General features: G+C 48.1%; 1 protein-coding gene across 2 annotated transcripts in view; it reads left to right on the forward strand.

Moving 5' to 3' along the window:
* Window positions 1-18,068, forward strand: part of LOC135386091 (disintegrin and metalloproteinase domain-containing protein 10-like) — a 100,177-nt gene that overhangs the window by 71,285 nt on the left and 10,824 nt on the right. For both annotated transcript variants that reach the window (XM_064615818.1, XM_064615819.1), the window contains exons 8-12: window positions 5,144-5,321; window positions 5,414-5,573; window positions 8,027-8,122; window positions 10,215-10,296; window positions 11,121-11,248. In XM_064615818.1, the coding sequence (XP_064471888.1) occupies window positions 5,144-5,321; window positions 5,414-5,573; window positions 8,027-8,122; window positions 10,215-10,296; window positions 11,121-11,248 (644 nt within the window). The remainder of the gene's footprint in view (window positions 1-5,143; window positions 5,322-5,413; window positions 5,574-8,026; window positions 8,123-10,214; window positions 10,297-11,120; window positions 11,249-18,068) is intronic.

The following is an 18,068-nucleotide window of genomic DNA, read 5'->3' on the forward strand; positions in this document are numbered from 1 at the left end:
ATACGAAGCAGGCTACTCTATAACACTTAAATCGATCAATATGAGATCAGGATTTGTTCCGTACTACGACTTTTCTTATGCCTTCTCGGTAATGGCAGGTCAAAGTATAGGACTTGCTTGGTCCACACACACTGACGACGAGCCATAAACCATACTACAGCTCTGAATTAAACAGTGTCGTTTCCATGGACGCTTTATAACATGGACCACGAGTGACTATTTCTTTAACATAGTGTGGTCGGCCAGGTATTGCTTTCTGACCCACCTGCTGTCCTCGATACACACTAAAGAGAACAGGCATTCGTACAAAAATGTTGGCCAGTATACTTTCCAGAAATAAGGCACACACGTTTCCCGTAGTGTAACAATTACAGTAATTACAGTAACACAGTACTGCAGATGCTATGGGCCCTATTGGTTCACCCACGACCGAAAAAGGGGGCAAAAACGGCCATTCTTGTCAAGTTTTAGGACAAAACTGAAAGCGGTTGCACCTTTTAAACCTTTCACATGAACCTTTAACACGTCGTACTCTATCCTTTATCAAATACCATGCCAATGATAAGGATGGTGCCCAGAAGAAGAACAGTCTCTGTTCGAAATATCAGCGGCTCGTCCTGAGGCAATTTTCTTTATATAAAACTCGTTGGGTCGTCAAGTTGGAGGACTACCTGTTATAGTAATAGTTCTCTAATCCTTATGGGTATTTGTGTTTCCTTTTATCATGCTCGTTCTTTAAATATGTTTATACATGTACTATAACTAGGTCTCGATTTTTCCGGGCATATTTGCAGGCTGTTTCTCGGAGTTTGTTATTTGCTAAGAACTCTCAGTTTTTCGTCGTTTCTTTCTTATGACCGTGTATTTAGAGCCCCGCACGCGCCGACTATTCCGGGCCCGACCCGGCTCGGGCGCATCGAAAAATGGCCCGGCCCGGGCTCGGACCTTCATGTTTTTATGCATCCCAGCCGGGCCCGGTATCTCAGCGAATAGAGCCCGGCCCGGTGACTCAGCGAGTAGATCCCGGCTTAGTATTTCCAGCCGTGAGGTACGCATTTCTAGCGCTTATCAAACAAATTTATAGGTAAATTTATCAGAAGAGAAGACAAGGCCACCAGCATACAAGTGCTGGCGGTTTAACACCGCAACAGCACGAGACCAAATTCAATCCAGAACGCACGCGTGCAAGGGCGTTATCGTTACACACCATCAAGTTTTTGCGGAGGTAGAGGATTCTGTCGGCAAACTCCTTCTTCTAATCCCTACCCCTCTCACCAAGCTTTGTGAACGCGACTGTGAAATACGTGAGGAGTCAGGAGCAATGCGAAGTGGCTTTGAGAATGTTCTAGAGGGTCGAATCATACGCATAATGCAGTGTCCTTTGCTTGTCTTTGCAAATATATGCACGTAAATGACGCAAGCGTGTGATATGAACTAATAGTCCTCCATTGTGCGGAATTAGCTGTGTGACCCGGCCAAGCGTGACTCTCGGAAACATGTTTGTCGGCCTGGACAGGCCCGGCCCGAAGTGGCAGAACTTGCAGACAACGACATTCGTATCCAGGAGTGCCGCCAGGATACTTTCCGGGGGGGGGGCAGAATATTAGCGGGGGGGGGGGGGGAGTGCGTCAACGGCACCCGCAACTACATTGTCCAGGAATTGTACTCAGGAATCCTACGTTTCTAAAAGTTAGGGGGGGACAAGGGCCCCCCCCCCCCTCCGTGACGGCGACCAGTATTCGTGTCACGATCACCAGGCGACGTGTGCAACCGCGTCTTACCAGTGCCGTGTATGCAAAAGCGAGTCTGGGGGAGCCTCAAAAAGAGGCTCGACCTGTCAATCAAATTGAACGTTTTTCATTGGCTGCTGTTTCTGTGCAGCCGCCATAACACCAAAATTTTCCCGAAAATGGCGGCGTAGCTTGGAACAGCGAAGCGAGGATTTCATTACTTTTTTTCACAAATTACTTCAATTTTATTCCGTAAGTGTACATTCGGCTGCAATTATCTTGCAAATCACCTTTAAATTACGTTCCAGTGTTGATGTTTACGTGAAAAGAATATGTTTCGGCGTCCTTGTTAGGCCTAGAAAAGACAGCGATGGCAAGCAAATCGCAAGAAAAACGCTACGGATGCCCCGAACTTAGCATTTTATGACAGACTTTTCTTCATATACACATCTTTGCCCGTTCTTGATTCAATCTTGTTATGTTTCATAGTTAAAATACAAATTATACCGGCGATTCTGCCGGTCAATCAGTTCTGCTAGCAAGCACTTCTGCTATTCTGCGTCTTCCCGACATGCCCTTCTCCGTCTAGATGGCGTCAATAAAAGTGGCCCCAAAATCCATTATGTTGGTAGGTAGTCAGGGAATATCCTATTCAATCCAATCCCATTTAGTTTCCAGAAAATGTCGGCACCCAGTGAACACAGGTGAAGCTTGGATAGCCTGGGATTAATAGCGAACTGTAGTTTGGGTCCTAATTGGCCAGAGAGCTCCAAAAGTGGGTGGTGCTCCAGGTTTAGGCAGGTCGCATTAATGGCCAGACTCCCTTTGGCATACATGACACTGCATAGTACCTTTTCAAGAATATAATTTGTACGTCATCTGTGGGAAGGGGGAAGGAAAACCATAGGCGCACACCTCGGAAATAGCCTAAATGACCTCAAAATGCTGTCTTATCCAGCAGAATGAATCACTAAACAGTGTACTCCCGTTCAGTGACTCCAACGTCGAGGTGTCTCTAGACAAAGATGGAGTTCACCCGCATTACACGGATGCTCCCTGTATTGTCAGGTGGATTTGTGTCAAGGCTCAAGAGATCCACCCTTCTTTGTTGTGGGGGCTTCTAACCTGGGATGGGAGGCAATGTCGGAACCCCCTCAACCAGGGGCTCTTCTTGCTGAAATGTCAGTTACGAGACCCACTCAACAGCGGAGTTTTTCGGATAAACCGGAAGTGCTTGAAATTGTATTGGCGAATTTGTTCTTTTTTTGGGGTGGGTGGGTGGGTGGGTGAGGGTGAGGGGGTGACGCTGATATCTGCTGCTTTTGTGGCGTTTTTGGCCTTTCTGGTCGGTATTTGGGGGGGGGGTTGCAAGATTTTGGGGGGCAAGAGTAGGGTGCGGGCGGTGCTGGGAAAATCACTGGGCTGATGTGGCCAGCCAGAGCAGCACCTACTCCAATCATCTCCGTGGCTCTAAAGCACGTGGCCCTCTCACGTGGGATCAGCGCTCCCGCGTTCCTGATCTGCGTAGTTTTGGTTTTGGCTCATTTGCATAGCAAAGTTGGACGATGGATATGTTAACGTCCGTGCTCGTTTCAGGATTGAAAAAAAAAAGCTTCCAACGAGGATTATTTTGTCCCACTTTTGCCCTCAATTAAAGGTTTAGTAAAGGAATTAGATATATAGAAATCAGTTACCTAGTGGATTTACATACTCCCTTCGAGAGGATGTCCGCCTAGTCATAACTCGGCATCCAAGCTGCGTTTTTTAGGGAAATCTGTCGCAGACAATAAATAAATAAATAAATAAAAGAATTGCTCTGTATAAATGATCGAAAGTAACTGCTCCCAAGGTACCTGACCACCATGAAATATTGGAATATGGCAGACGTCGAAAAAGCCAAGCAGCGGCGGAAATCGAAGCACGCACATCTCGATTGCAGGTTGAGTGCGCTAACCACTACGCTACGCTGGAAGCGGGTCTCCGACTATACTACTTACCAAGAGACCCAATCAACGAACGAGACACGCCGCTCACTCTCTTTCCGTTCCTTCCTACATGTTTTCTCATTGACACGTAGATAGATACAGGTTGGGACAAAAGTTTACGGAACACCCGAGCGGCATACTTTTTCTTCAGTGCGACACCCTAGCGGCCACCGGAAGCGGGTAAGTTCAGTGTTTCGGAGGGGTAGGAGGGTGCGCTGTTATCGGCACACAGCGGTAGCTTGCAGTTCCCAGACACACCCAAGCCCCCAAGCGACAGCGGAACCACCACTGTGTGTCGCTAGCAGCGCACGCTTCCACCCCTCCGAAGCAGTGAACTCGCCCGCTTCCGCCGGCCGCTAGGGTGTCGCACCGAAGAAAGAGTACGCCGGTCTCGTGTTCTGTTTCTCAAAAAAGTTAACCACACATTTAAAAAAATAATAATAATCTTTTTTCCAAAGGTTCTCTATTTAGCGAATGGGTAGATATTGTCGTACTGTCGTGTCGTGTCTGACATCTCGCGTTTATCGACATCTAACAATCCGTGCCCCTCTGCTGCACGTTATCGATAGTCGACAAGGCCAGCTCTGATGCAATAAGTGACGCAGCAAATGATCCCCGTCGTAGACTTATGCTGTTTACCATGTCGTTTATCGGACAAATACTCATCAATATTCGGCGTACGTTGATTGAACGCCTACGTAGCTGCTCCACTAGAGGAGCGAATCGATAAGTGAATAGCGAGAGCGCCTGAGCTTTACTTATTTACATACACAGCCTAGAAAGAACACGGCAAGTCATTATCGCAGCGTAATCTTTTGGACTGGCTCAAATCGGTCGATTCCCTACGGGCAGTTTTAGCGCCCTGCCGTGACCCACATGCAAACCCATTTTCTGTCATCGAATTAATAGGTTATCTGTTCTTTCTAGGGCCAAGCATATGGGTATTTTGCTTTAGGCATTGGAATCTGCGGCTCCTGCGTGGAGGACTTTTTTATCTCGGGGGCTCGCGTAATGAATGTAATGAATGAATGTAATAAATGTAACAGCTTCCCGCCGTTTCTTGAAGACGTTTGATACACTGTACAAGGCTTCCTGTTTTTTTTTTTTTTTTCTCTCTTTTTTTCGAGTGCTATGTGATTGGCAGAGGACATACTGTTAGTGAATGGATATTTAGGAATTTACCTATTAATTGTATCTCTTTCAAAAATGGAAGACACTCGTACATTGTACATATTCATAGCGAACTGATGCACATTGCGATGCAAAACGCATTATAACATCTAAAAATATCCCCAGCGGCACATTTGATAGTCAAGGACACCGTTTTCTAAGAATACAGCGTGTTCTTTTTGTTCCTTCTTTTAAGATGTCCTTTGATATGGTTAAGAGGGAAGACGGTCACGCAGCCATTTTGACCTTAATTTGTAGCATGACCCCAAGGATGACAGTACGTGCACTCCTGGCGGAGAAAATGGAAACTACATCATGTTCGCGCACGCCACCTCAGGAGACAAGAAGAACAACAATCGGTTCTCACCCTGCAGTCTGAAAGGCATCAACGCAGTTCTCAACTCGAAGGCGAGAAATACCAAAGGATGCTTTTCTGGTAAGAGATCGTCATCGTATCGGTTCTGCTGCTCCTATACGCTGTGTAATTACATATCAATATGCATCATCTTAATGTTACTCCTGTTGCAGAACCTCAAGACGCTATTTGTGGAAATGAAGTGGTGGAGCCTGGAGAAGAGTGCGACTGCGGTTGGGAGGACGACTGCTTGGAGCCCTGTTGCTTTCCTATGCGCTCCAATCCGCCACGGGACGAACCTCCCTGTCGTCTCAGGACTAATGTCGTCTGCAGGTATTCGCTTACAACATCATTGAAGTAATAGTGTAACTATATAGTCCTGGTAACAGTAATAGTGTGACCATGGTAACTAGTGTAACCATAGTTCCAACCATTTGGATCAAAGTGAAACTTGGCAAAGTGAAACTCATAAGGCAAACACCCCCGGTCAGGTAGTATTGTTTCTCACAAAAAAGATGCATATGAAACATGTTCTTTAGCTGCTGCTCTTTTATCGTCAAGTATTAGTGTACATTTTTAGAGGTATGCCAGGATTAAAAAAAAAGTAAAAGTAATGTCTGTTTCGCATTCACATAAATTTACATTATAAATTTCATACATTTGAGCCAGTATTGCCTCACTAGGTAAGTCCTGAAAAGGCCAGACAACGCAACCGGTAAATTGAATCGAGTTTCTTACTGCGGTAACTCCTAAATAACTGACTCCTAGAAAAGCCAGTTATTCGAGTTTTCTGGAATTTAATGCTCGGAGCCTGAAACCCTGAATATAATTTCACTTCATAAGTTGTTGGTGTTTTTTCGGCCTGGCGTGTTTTGCAGCAAATAAAATAACCTCCTGCGAAACCAAGAACTAGCAGTGATCTGGAGCGCGCGTTCCAAAAATCCTCCACTCTTTCAAGGAGCGCGTAAACGAACGAGTGAAAGAGGAAGGATACGCAGGATGTCAGCTATCCCCCTGCAGGGCCGATCATGTGACTCGTGACGTAGACCGGCGGGTATAAGCGCCTAATCGGACAAGAAAGAAGCAAAGCAGAACGGCACGAGAAGGGGGGGGGGGGTGCTGTCGACGTCACGTGAGGTGATCGGGCCGTTCGTCTGAGGCTGCTTTCTCCGGGTGTTTTTGTAAACTTGATTGCACACTGACAATACACCGCGCAGCGAAAATATTTTGCATGGTGGCTCCTAATGGATAGCCTGACGAAAGAGACAGGGTGTCGAGCCGCGTTAAGTGTCACCTCTTTGCTCCTTTATAGGACCGAGAGCACTGCATAAGGGGGGAATACAGCACAAAGGAAAGTAGACATTTGTAAAATAAGTTAATGATGACATCAACTGTAATGAGGAACCTATGATAGCCATACACACACACACACACACACACACATAAAAAAAAAGAAAACATAATAGAATAGATGGGGGCGTTTCATTTTGTGGAGCTAGTACCTACCAGAAGCTAAAAACTGTTTGGTTAACGATCCTTGAAAACCTGAACTGTCAGTAATTGTTTACATATTATTTGAAAGGTGATTCCAGTTCTTGGCAAGGACGAGTTATCAAACGATAATTGTGGTTTAGATGGATTTTATTTTGGTTTTTAATGTGTGAAGAAGATCGGAAGGGATTTCGTAACTATCATGTCATGACAGGCGTAAAACAATATACGAAAGAACGATATGCTTCATACAGCATGCGTCTGTGCTTGAGTGTGTCGAATTGCGGAGCGCATCCCATATCTGTGATACCGGCTTGCCGTTGAACATAACTGTACCACATAACAGGCTGAAGGCTAACCATCACTCCTGATTTGTGGAAAGCGCGCGGCGTACGCCTTTTTATGACAATTAGCATAACTGCAAAGTGTCACAAAAAGCTTCCCGTTTGCAACAAATAATGAAATAGAACAATGTCATCCGGGATAAGGGTTAGCTAGCTGCGTGTTATGCGGTCAAGTTCTCTTTTAAGAGTGTACTGCTATGCAGGTTGTACACACACACACACATAAATGGGATGATGATGTGGTGGGTCATTCTCCACCAATGCAGGTTGTAGTCGTTCAGGATAAACCTCATAGTAGGGTTATGCATTATTTCGAGTTCTGCGCTTAGTTTTACCTGCAAAGGTGCCACACGATGTACCTTTCACTCTAGTTTACTTCTGAGATCGTGTGTGTTTCGTGTTTTTTCTTTCCCCTGTCTCTGGGTTCCCTTAGTATTATCATGTACCAGCTCGCCTGCGCCCTTGCACTTCTTCCGTTACTAGTTTACTTCCGCCTAAGATAATCGCTGGATTTGTTAGCATTAGCTGAAATGGTACGAATGTGTGTATGCCATTATGACCCTGGTAACAATCCAGTTACAGTGGCTTGCGCTTCTGCTAAAATAGACAGAATCACAGGGCGCCTGTACAAGACAACCAAGTGCCTATTTCACTTGAGACGATAGCCCATTCTCCATGCTGTTGTAAAAATATCCTTCTATTCTAAAAAGCGTGTTGTAGTTATCCTGTAAAGTATGCAATTAATGCTACGTCGGGCATAAAATAGCACACGTAAGCTGTACCGGTCCAGTTGGTGAGCGTATATTGCAGCACCGGGTGAGGGAAGAGCTACACGGACGCAAATGCGCACCCTTTTGTTGTGTTTACGTGCATGGTCCTTCGCCCTGCACTTGGTATGCGGTATTCCGTCGTGCCCCTTTCTTCACTGAGCATGTTATCGTACCCTTCCAGCCCAAGCCAAGGACCTTGTTGTACCCACGACTGTGTTCTGAAGATGGGCGACAAGTGTCGAGGCGACAACGGCTGCCGTAGCGCCAGCTACTGCGAATATCCTTTTGTGTACCCAACAACAGTTCGAATAGCAGCAAATAAAGTTTATTCAGTGACGTCACCCCTCAAGAGGGCACTATAGCTTCGAAAAAGCGAGATCGCCGCCATGGTGTAGGTCCCTCGAAGTTTCATTCCGGTTTTCCTTCGCTGCCATATGCTATTTAGAGGACTATCAACGTTGAAAATATGGAAATTACTTGGATATGGTACAAATAACATCGACACAGCACAATGAATTTGAAACACATAATGCACAGTGCATGCGATGTGGGTGAAGTCTTGGACAGTCAAAACCAGCGGACCTACATTAGGCCGGCAAATCTGCTAGGGACAGCGGAGCCCTCCTGTGGATGACGTCATGCGAAGAAACTCTATTGGAAACACTTCCGAGTAGGGGTAGTTTCTTCTTGTCGGTAAAAGGCGAGAGAATAATTGGGCACCTTTTGAAAACTAGACATGTAATTGTACATGTGTATGTATAGTTAAACCACAAAACGCCAGCTCTTCGGTAAGCACTGGGTGAGTAGAGCGTTCAAGGTAACTTAAAACCAAGCTTTAAAAAGATGTCGCGAGTGAAACTGGCAGGATGTTGTTTACAGCCGCCTTGCGTGTGTGAAGGTATTTCTTGCATCAGCCCTAATGAATTAGTTAATTGCATTTTCAAATACTAACAGAGCCCGAATGCAAATTGGAAGTTGTACAAAGCCTTCAGAACCTACTAATTGAGTTCTTGGCAACCAAATGCCTCTTACATGGTCCTTAGCCACGCTTCAAAGACAGTGCGCAAAATTTGAAGAAGTACCGTGCGACTCAAGGTATCATGGCAAGGGTTTTAAAATTTATTTTCATGTTGCGGGCTTTCTCGAGTGGGACGTCAATATGAAGAATACTCAGGTGGAGACCGTAACGTCTTTTGCCAACGACTACACGGTTTTCAGCGGTTCTCAACAAACGCATATCAAGAGAGATTACAAGAAATAATTGCAGTATGGACGAGTGGGGTTACTAGAGGGGTGCGAGGGGTGTGGTCCGCACCGGGTGACGCGACGGAAGGGGGTGACGCGTGCGCCAGTACACACTGCTAAACAGAACTTCACCACATAGCACGCTGCTGACCAACCATCATACCGAATGATATCATTCTGTGTCATGATTTGTTCAAAACAGGGGGGAGGCGCCTATCTGGGACAAGATAATCTGTCCCAGATAGGCGCCTCCTCTCATTTTCAACAAATCAATGCACAGAATGATATCATTCGGAATGACGGTTGGCTAGGAGCGTGCTATGCGGTGAAGTTCTGCGCCTCCTCTGCGGCAACACCAAAAATAACATGAGGAGCCCCCTGCAAGTACGTGATTTTTTTTTTTTTTTTTTGCGCGTGGTATGATATTGTATATGTCGTGTATCACCTGGAATGGAAATGGATCCATTATTGAGAGAGAGGGTGACAAAAACGGTGCATGCGGCACCGGGTGACGCATGCCCTATTGACGCCACTGGTACACTCTTAAAAATGAACTTCACCACATAGCACGCTCCTAGCCAACCATCATCCCAAATGACAACGTTCTCGCCCCTGATTTGTTGAAAATGGGAGGAGGAGCCTATTTTGTGCCATTATGCACGGCACAAAATAGGCTCCTCCTCGCGTTTTCAACAAATCTAGGGCGAGAACGTTGTCATTCGGGGTATGGTTGGCTAGGAGCGTGCTATGTGGTGAAGTTCATTTTTAAGAATGTACAGTGAACCCTTGTTAATATGACCCCCGATAATCTGACATACGCGCTTTACGACCATACTCCTGGGGGACAATGCCGTGAATCCTCTGCAAATCCCCCCCGTTAATATGACAATTCCGCGTTATGACCAAACTTTTCGGGAACGACCATGGTCATAATAACGAGGGTTCACTGTATATGGACCTCCACACGCAGGGAGCCGCTCGTTCTCGACCTTATTGCTCGTACGGTGTGAAGGTCACCTACTAAAGCCAAGGCGCGACATAGCTGAAGCGAACTGTTTCGTGGATGCTTACAAACAGTGAACATGAAATCTGTTTTCAGCGATGTTACTCTTAACTGTTCTTACTGGGGAGGGACCACAATGCCCGTCGTCTACGAGCAAACCAAATAAAACTATCTGCAACGAGGAATTTGTATGTTACATGGGGGTAAGTACAGCTCCTCCAGTGTCGCTATAGCTTTAATGGTACATAGATGGTGTTTGCACTTAATTATATAGGGACAGAAGTTTATAAAATGGAGAAATGGCAATGTGCAACGGCAGATTTGGATGTCATTCATGTATATCCGCCACGAACACACCTTATCCTTTGCCCCTTAAGTGCGAGGGAGAAAAAAGTGCAGCAGATTTTGCTCTCATTCTCATTTAAGGGCGACTTGACTGGCGGCAACGACGGCAACGACTTCGATTACCAAGAGGAATAGTTGTTGACATTGGACCGAATTTCTGTATTTCATAATTAAAAGACGTTAATTAGTAAATATGAAGTAGGACTATACCCGCAGGAGGTTTCCAGAGGGCCCATAATGTGGGTCACTTGACCTAATATATATCGCCATTTATTGTAATTGGTAAAAATGCATTGCTATACTTTATAAGATTCCCTACACAACTAGCGCGGGCAACCCGCATAATGTATTGCCCACCTTGGGTTATGACAACAGTTCAAACTCGTACTTTTCACATGTTCTAATGTTCTAATGTCACATGTTCTAATTGAAAAATGAGTATGAATCAAAAGCCCCTTTCACATATTAGTTTCGAATAGTGCCATGTTCCTATAGTTCACAAATACTTGGCAAATAGAGGCAAAGGCTGGGGTAAGGCTCAGTACGTTGTCAATTTTTTTTCGATATTCATATTTAGTAGTCGATCTATCCCAAAATTTTCAATGCCAGGTCAAAGTTTGCTCAATTAAGCACTTTACCATCCCGAATCACAATAGTGACATAGTTGTTAACTGGAACGCAGGAATGTACGGGATCTATCTGCATCGCGTACGGTCTCCAGTCTTGCCAATGTAAACGAAGGCCGCGGGACCCAGTCACAAAGGCCTGCGAACTTTGCTGCCGTCTTCCCGGGGACGACTCCACTTGCAAGTACGTATCCTTCTCTCTCTCTTCCCACAACCTCTATAATGGGGCAGAATGTTCGATTTCGTGACACTTCGATGTATTCGGTATGCGTCCGTGACAGTACGGACCACACGCGCATGTCCAGTGTAAAGCCTTCAGGTCGGTGGTTGTAGGAGAGAAAAGTAAGTATTTCTAGGGTGTGGACTAGAGTCACTAAGTAAGCTTATTTAGTGACTGTAGTATGGACCATGCTCGTCTCGAATACTTTAGTCGCTATGCGCTTTCAAAGAGCGTTCTTTGTGCCATGCCCTTGCACTAATCGGCGTCGTTTACATGGACAGACCACGACCTACTAGATTATAACGACCATGTCGTGGGCACCCCTTCCCAGCGCCGCATTTTTGGAAGCTAGCGGTGGCGCTTCTCATCGTCCCAGTTATTGCTTCCTCAACTTCTACAACACTTTGTACTTCAGCTTACCTTAGTATTTCTGTACAAGCGATGGACGTTCCCCAGATGTTTCATTCTGAGGTTGATTATCATCATCATTCTAGGCGCTTTCATTGGAGCTATCGCTGTCGTCTGCTACGGTAGTCGTACATACGCTTCTGAGCGTTCAGAATTCAAATTTCCATCGTCCAATCGTGGCGTGCCGATGAGTAGCGCCCCTGGCGGATCGTGCGGACGGGCTCCTCATAGAGGTTGCTGATTGTGACATGGTCGTTATAATCTAGTAGGTCGTGGGACAGACCCGTTAACTGAACTTAATGATATATAGCATCCTGGTACCCGACGTTAAAAAAAAATGTCGGTGGAAAGTATCACGAACATACTTTGACTTTCCATATTGTTTCCCATTACAGCAGCTTTGTTTGCGTTTCTGTTTTTCGTGCCATTTTCTTATTTGTTGCCGTTTCAGATTCAGGTATTGTAGCTGTCCATCTTTTTTATGCTATTTCTTTGTTCTCTTTCTCCAAAACCCGAACACATTTAATTACGGAAGTAAAAAGTTATGTATTTATAAACGCATAACCAAACGGCCAAGACGACTGGAAATTTAAGCATGAAGATTTTGGACATGGACACGATTGTAATTACTTCAAAATGAAACATTAAGAGCACCCCCATGAAATTGCTATAGTTACCGGGGTTCTAGAACATAATTTTCGAACGAGCTGAATAAAAAGGGCGCGCATCGCTTACACTGTGAGAGAAATGCATTCTCGATCCCAGGGACACCTTCGGGGTCGGAAGCTTCCTTCGGTTCTGCTCTTCAGAGCAAAACGACAATCTAGAACTCAAAATTATGAAAACAGGATTACCTTTCTTCCTTTTGTCATTAATGTGTCATCTCGTCAGTTTTGCCATGCTCTTTCGTTCGTCAAGGCAATATTCTCTTCGTTTAATCTTCCTAATTTCGTCTCTGTCTGGACTGCAGTTTTTCCTCTTAGTTTCCTCCTTAGCACCGGGCTCTGAAATACAAGTCAGAACTTTGCAAATAGGTTACCGTAGCAGCTCGCCAGGTGAACGAGCACATTCACTTTTAGAGGGTTTCTCGCACCTTGTGTCTACTGCTTTGTGACTGTGGCGACGTTCTTATGCGCTACCTTGTATTGCACAGTGTCAGCGGATATGTTGTCTTTATGACAAGAGCCACGTATGTGTACCACTAAGAAGCCGTTTCGTTTCAGCCTGAGCTGAGGCAATATCAAACGCGTTCGCAACAGAAGCGTGTCGTTATTTATAGAATCCCATTTCGGAGCTCACATCGCCTGCCTTGTGGCTCTATCGCCCAAGCTGCGTGAGCGATAAGATGTTAAATTATTTCGCCTTTCAAGTGCACCGCACTTCCGCCTCGAGTTACGTTGAATGTGATAAGTGCTAAAAGCCGTTCTTAGCAGTGATCGATGTGCGTGATATCGCTTGGGTCGCTGTCACGCAGTGTACTCAATGTCCTAATCAATGACTGTTGGAGCAACATCGTTGCTCCTGCAACACCGAAAACGTTGCAGGTGGTACCATTACTATTGAAACCTGGGAAATCACCTCGAGAGCTAGCGTCATTTCGCCCTCTCAGCCCTGTACTATAGCTGCCTTTGCAAGTTAACAGATAGGCTCATCGTATATCGTACGGGCTAGTTTCTGAAATCACGTGTTCCGACGCAGCAGCTCAGCTTTCACGTATGTTTTTCAGACACATCGTGACACTAACCCTAAACATAAATAACTAATTTACCCAGCTGTGGCAAGATGGGCCCTGCAGCGTTCTGAGGTGAGTGTCGATGTCCCGGACCCTCTCCCATTCCGTTCCGTATTAGCGCCGCGAAGCAACTGTGGCTATGAGCAGCGTACAGATGCGGACAGATGGAGAGAGGACAGCAGGAAGGAGTGCGGGACAGGGGGGTTAGTATGCGTCCTGGACAGACTTCAAGGCGAACTGTGGCGACAGTCGTCTGGACAGTCTTCGGAAAAGCCAGGGAAAACCTCAGACAGCACAGCCGGTGATGGGATTCGAACCCACCACCTCCCAGTCTTCTTCACTACCTTGGCTACGAAGCACGAGCGGGACGCCTCAACTCGCTCGGCCATGCCGCTGGTCCGGGTCCTCTACCAGGGAAAGAAACATCATAACACGGTTTCCGACAACTGAGCTTGTCTGTATTAGACAGTACTGTCGTCAGAGCAAGGCTCTTCCCCGATGCTAGAACTTCAAACGCTCAGTTCCTCATATACCTTCGTTTTTCCGGAGACGAATGTTCGAAGATCTGCACGTTTACCACGCATCATTTCAGCTTCAGCAGCCGAACTCCACGTTATACACCCGTCGGTAAAGCTTCATTTATTATCGTCCTGCATGTTCTCGCCGGTCCGTTTACGGTGATTTATCAAGTGGCTTAGATGCCTTAGAGTCGGCATGTTTATTATGGGACCTCTTGCATCAACGGCGCAAAATGTACTGACTGTACATGCACGATCCTGCAATCACAAAATGGCATGACATCCAGTTCCGACGCATCACTGGCCGCTGTGGCGTATATAGTGGGCAGGGGGATAAAGCTGCCGGCGGTGCTGAACGCCGAGCTCTTCAACACGATCACGTCTAACTAACGACGACATATACTACGCTAAAAGCCAAGCAAAAAGAATTACTACGGGCAGCAACTATGGAACGCTTCCTATGGCTAAATGAAACAGCATGAATCTGAGCTTCCCTGTTCAATGTTAGAGCTGAGAGTACCTCCATCCCTCCCTCGGCAAACTTCATCTTTCCTGCATAGGCCACGGCTTAATTTGCCGCACAGCGCTGTCTGCTTGAAAATCGGCGTTCCTCATGGCCGCGAGTGTCACGCCGTAGAAGTAGAACATCCAGGACATATACCTCTCATGGTTCCAAGTACGCCGACAGTTGCAGTGCCCTGGAAGCTACTCTGGCTCATCGTCTGGACGTCCAACCATTTGATATCGCCAAAGTGTTTGCACGTTGACCAGCGCAACTCCAAGCGGGTGCATTGGGAGCACCACGAAACTCTTTGAGTGGAGCACTCAACGGGTTTTTCAGTCCATATTTGAGAGACAAGGTGAAGCTGTCCGTCAACGGTTGAACGGTCCGTCGTTCAATTCGATATGAAGTCATTTTCCGCAGTCAGTCACTAATTTCATTAACCTATTAAAGTGGCTATAGCATGTGCTTCTCATATCAACAGTGGAACAGCGATTATCATTGATTTATCATCAGTCGTTTCAGCTGATGAAAGGAAACAAAGAGATAAGTTAATGATTTTGCATTGGGGGGGGGGGGGGGGGTATATGTTTATTCACACAAAGGAGATGTCAGCCAGGCAAGTGCCGGCTTGCTACTCCTTAAAAAAAGAAAGAGAAAGAGGAAAAAACAGGTGCGGGAGAAGCCGCGATGGGAACGATGTGCTGCGGGCGGTGAGGCTTGCCGCCTGTGCTTCAGAGGGCGGTCATCATTTCTGTGGCCTTGAGGTACTCGAAGAGTGCCTTGGTAACATCCCGTTGCCCAGGGCGCGGGACAGGCCCGAGGAGTGTAGCGAGCGAGAGGGGGTGGTGGCCCAAGGCTTGGAGGCGTCGGGCGAGGGCGGCACGGGGCGCCGAGAACGTCGGGCACGTTAGCAGGAGGTGGGCTACGTCAGCGATGGCGCCGCAGGCATCGCAGTTTGCGTTGCCGCGTCTGCCCATCTTGTGCAGGAGTGACGGAGTGTAGGCGACGTTAAGGCGGAGGCGATGAAGGAGGGTTTCCTCGGCCCTGGTAAGGTGTTGGGAGGGGTAAAGTTGCATCGCGGGGTCGATGGCTCGGAGAAATGTGTTGCATCGAATAGCGTCTGCAATGAAGTGGCGGGTTTCAGAGGCAGACCATCGACGGATTTTAAGGTGGCAAGCTGATGCCGTGAGCGGTAGGTTTGCGATGGGGCTGTCACAGCTATGTGCGCGCCTTGCAGCAGCGTCGGCACGGGTATTCCCAGGGAGGCCTATGTGGCTGGGAACCCACTGGAGCCAGACGGTATGACCGGAGGCGAGAACGGAGTTGTATGACGAGATAGTCATTGCGTGGAGGTCGTTGATCGTCTGGGATCCGTGTGAGCTGATGACCTCCAACGCTGCCTTACTATCTGTAAAGATGGACCAGTTTCCCTGTGGCGAGATGGAAATGTGCTCAAGCGCCGCGTACACGGCAAAGAGCTCAGCCTCCGTGGATGACGTCTCGTTTGCAAGTTTAAAGGTGCGCTCGATGTCCTCGTGGGGCACATAAAATGCTGCGCTCGCTCTGTCAGGTACGACCGACCCGTCGGTGTAAACTGCTAGCCGCTGGTCATGTAGCGTGGAGAGGTGCTCCAGGGCAAGCTGACGTGCGACAACTGAAGGAGTGTCATTCTTTCGCCCAAGGCCGGGGATAGTGGAGCACACGAAGGGCCGGTCGAGGGCCCACAGAGGAGGGGCAAAGGACACGGTAGAAGAGGGCTGGGGTACAACCACCCGCAGGCGGTCGACAGCGCCACCAAAGGCAGAGTCGGGGCAGTCACTTCCTATGAGTCGGAGATAGTGGAAGGGGTGCTGCGTTAGGATCCGCGTGTAGACTCGGAGGGTCTCCCTGTCACGCAGGATGTTTGCAGGTGGTTCACGTGCCTCCGCGAGGACTGAGTATGTTTCGGTCGTCTTAGGCAAGCCCAGACACACTCGAAGGCTGCGGGCCTGGATATTTAGGAGCTCATGCTCGCCAGTCCTACTCAGGCCGTGCAACACCGGGAGGCTGTAGCGCAGCAGGCCTAACACGAGGGAGTGGTGTACTCGGCGCAGGTCGTCACAGGACGGACCCCACGACAGTCCAGAGACCCGTCGCAGGACGTTCGCAAAGTTGGACGTCTTGGCCGAGAGTGCCTTGATGTGGTGGGACCATGACAGGCGTTTGTCAATGATTACGCCGAGATATTTGCAGTGCGGCACGAATTGGAGAGGGGTTCCAGAGACATGAAGAGGGTAGCGGGCGAATGACCGCCCGGTAAACGCCATACCGACTGTCTTGCTCGGGGAGACACGTAGTCCCCTATCGGCAAGGTATAACACGATGGTGTTGAGGGCGTCTTGTAGGCGATGTTGAATGGCGTCACGTCGCATGGCAGAGGTCCATATGCAAATGTCGTCAGCGTAAATTGTAATGTTGGTACGCTCAGACAAGTGCATCGGGAGTGAAGCCATGATGAGGTTGAATAGGAGCGGACTTAACACACTGCCTTGCGGTACGCCGCGATGGACAGGGAACGGGGCTGTGTCACCTTGCGTGGTGCGCACAAATAGAGACCGATCTGACAGGAAGTCGCGGATCCACGCCGTCATGCGGGCCCCGACACCCGACTCTTGCAGCGTTGCGACAACTGCGCTGTGGAGGACGCTGTCATAGGCTTTCATGACGTCCAGGAAAACAGCGGCTGTGAGTTGGCCTTCAGACTGTGCTTGTTGAACGCTAGACACAACATCAACCACGCTGTCGATGGACGATCTTCCCTGCCGAAAGCCCGCCATGGCTTCGGGGAAGTACCTCGTGGTTTCAAAGTACCAGCTCAACCGTGCGTGAATCATGCGCTCCATGGTCTTCGCCACACAGCTAGTGAGGGCTATCGGCCGAAAGGAGTCTATGTCGTGAGGTGATTTTCCGGGTTTCAGGATGGGGACAACAACCGCCACCTTCCACTCCTGGGGCACAGCGCCGGCGCACCAAGACTCGTTGAGTATCTGCAAAAGCAGCTGTCGTCCACGCAGCGGGAGGTTGTGGAGAGCCTTGTAGGTGACGAGATCTGCCCCGGGGGATGTGTGCATTGGTGAGCGACGCAAAGCCGATTCCAGTTCCATTAGCGAGAACGGTTTATCCAGAGAGGGCTCAGTTGGTGGTTCCGGGACAACCGGGATGTCACGGGCTGACGCTGAGCCGTCGGGGGGTTGGGACGTAAGTCTGCCGCAGTACTCCTCTGCCAGCTGTAATTCGGAGCGTCCTGTGGCCACGGAGAGTGATCGGAACGGGTCTCTCTGGGTAACAGGTTCGGCTAGTCCTCTGAGTACCATCCATAGTCGGGACAGAGGTGTTCGCGGAGATAGGGAGGAAGCAAAGTTCCTCCAGTGATTTCTGGCCAATTTACAGATGTGTCTATGAACGGCTTTTTGTATCCGTCGCGCTTCCAGCATATGGGTCAAGAGATGCGTGCGACGGGCCCGCCTCTCTGCTCTCCGCCGGATCGCACGTAATCTGGCGTACTCCGCGTCGACCGCTAAGAACTTGGTGGGAAGGTGAAAGACTCTCGTGGCACAGTGTGTGGCGCCGACCACCAAGCGG

Source organism: Ornithodoros turicata, chromosome 2 (genome assembly GCF_037126465.1).
Source record: "Ornithodoros turicata isolate Travis chromosome 2, ASM3712646v1, whole genome shotgun sequence".
Lineage (NCBI taxonomy): Eukaryota > Metazoa > Arthropoda > Arachnida > Ixodida > Argasidae > Ornithodoros > Ornithodoros turicata.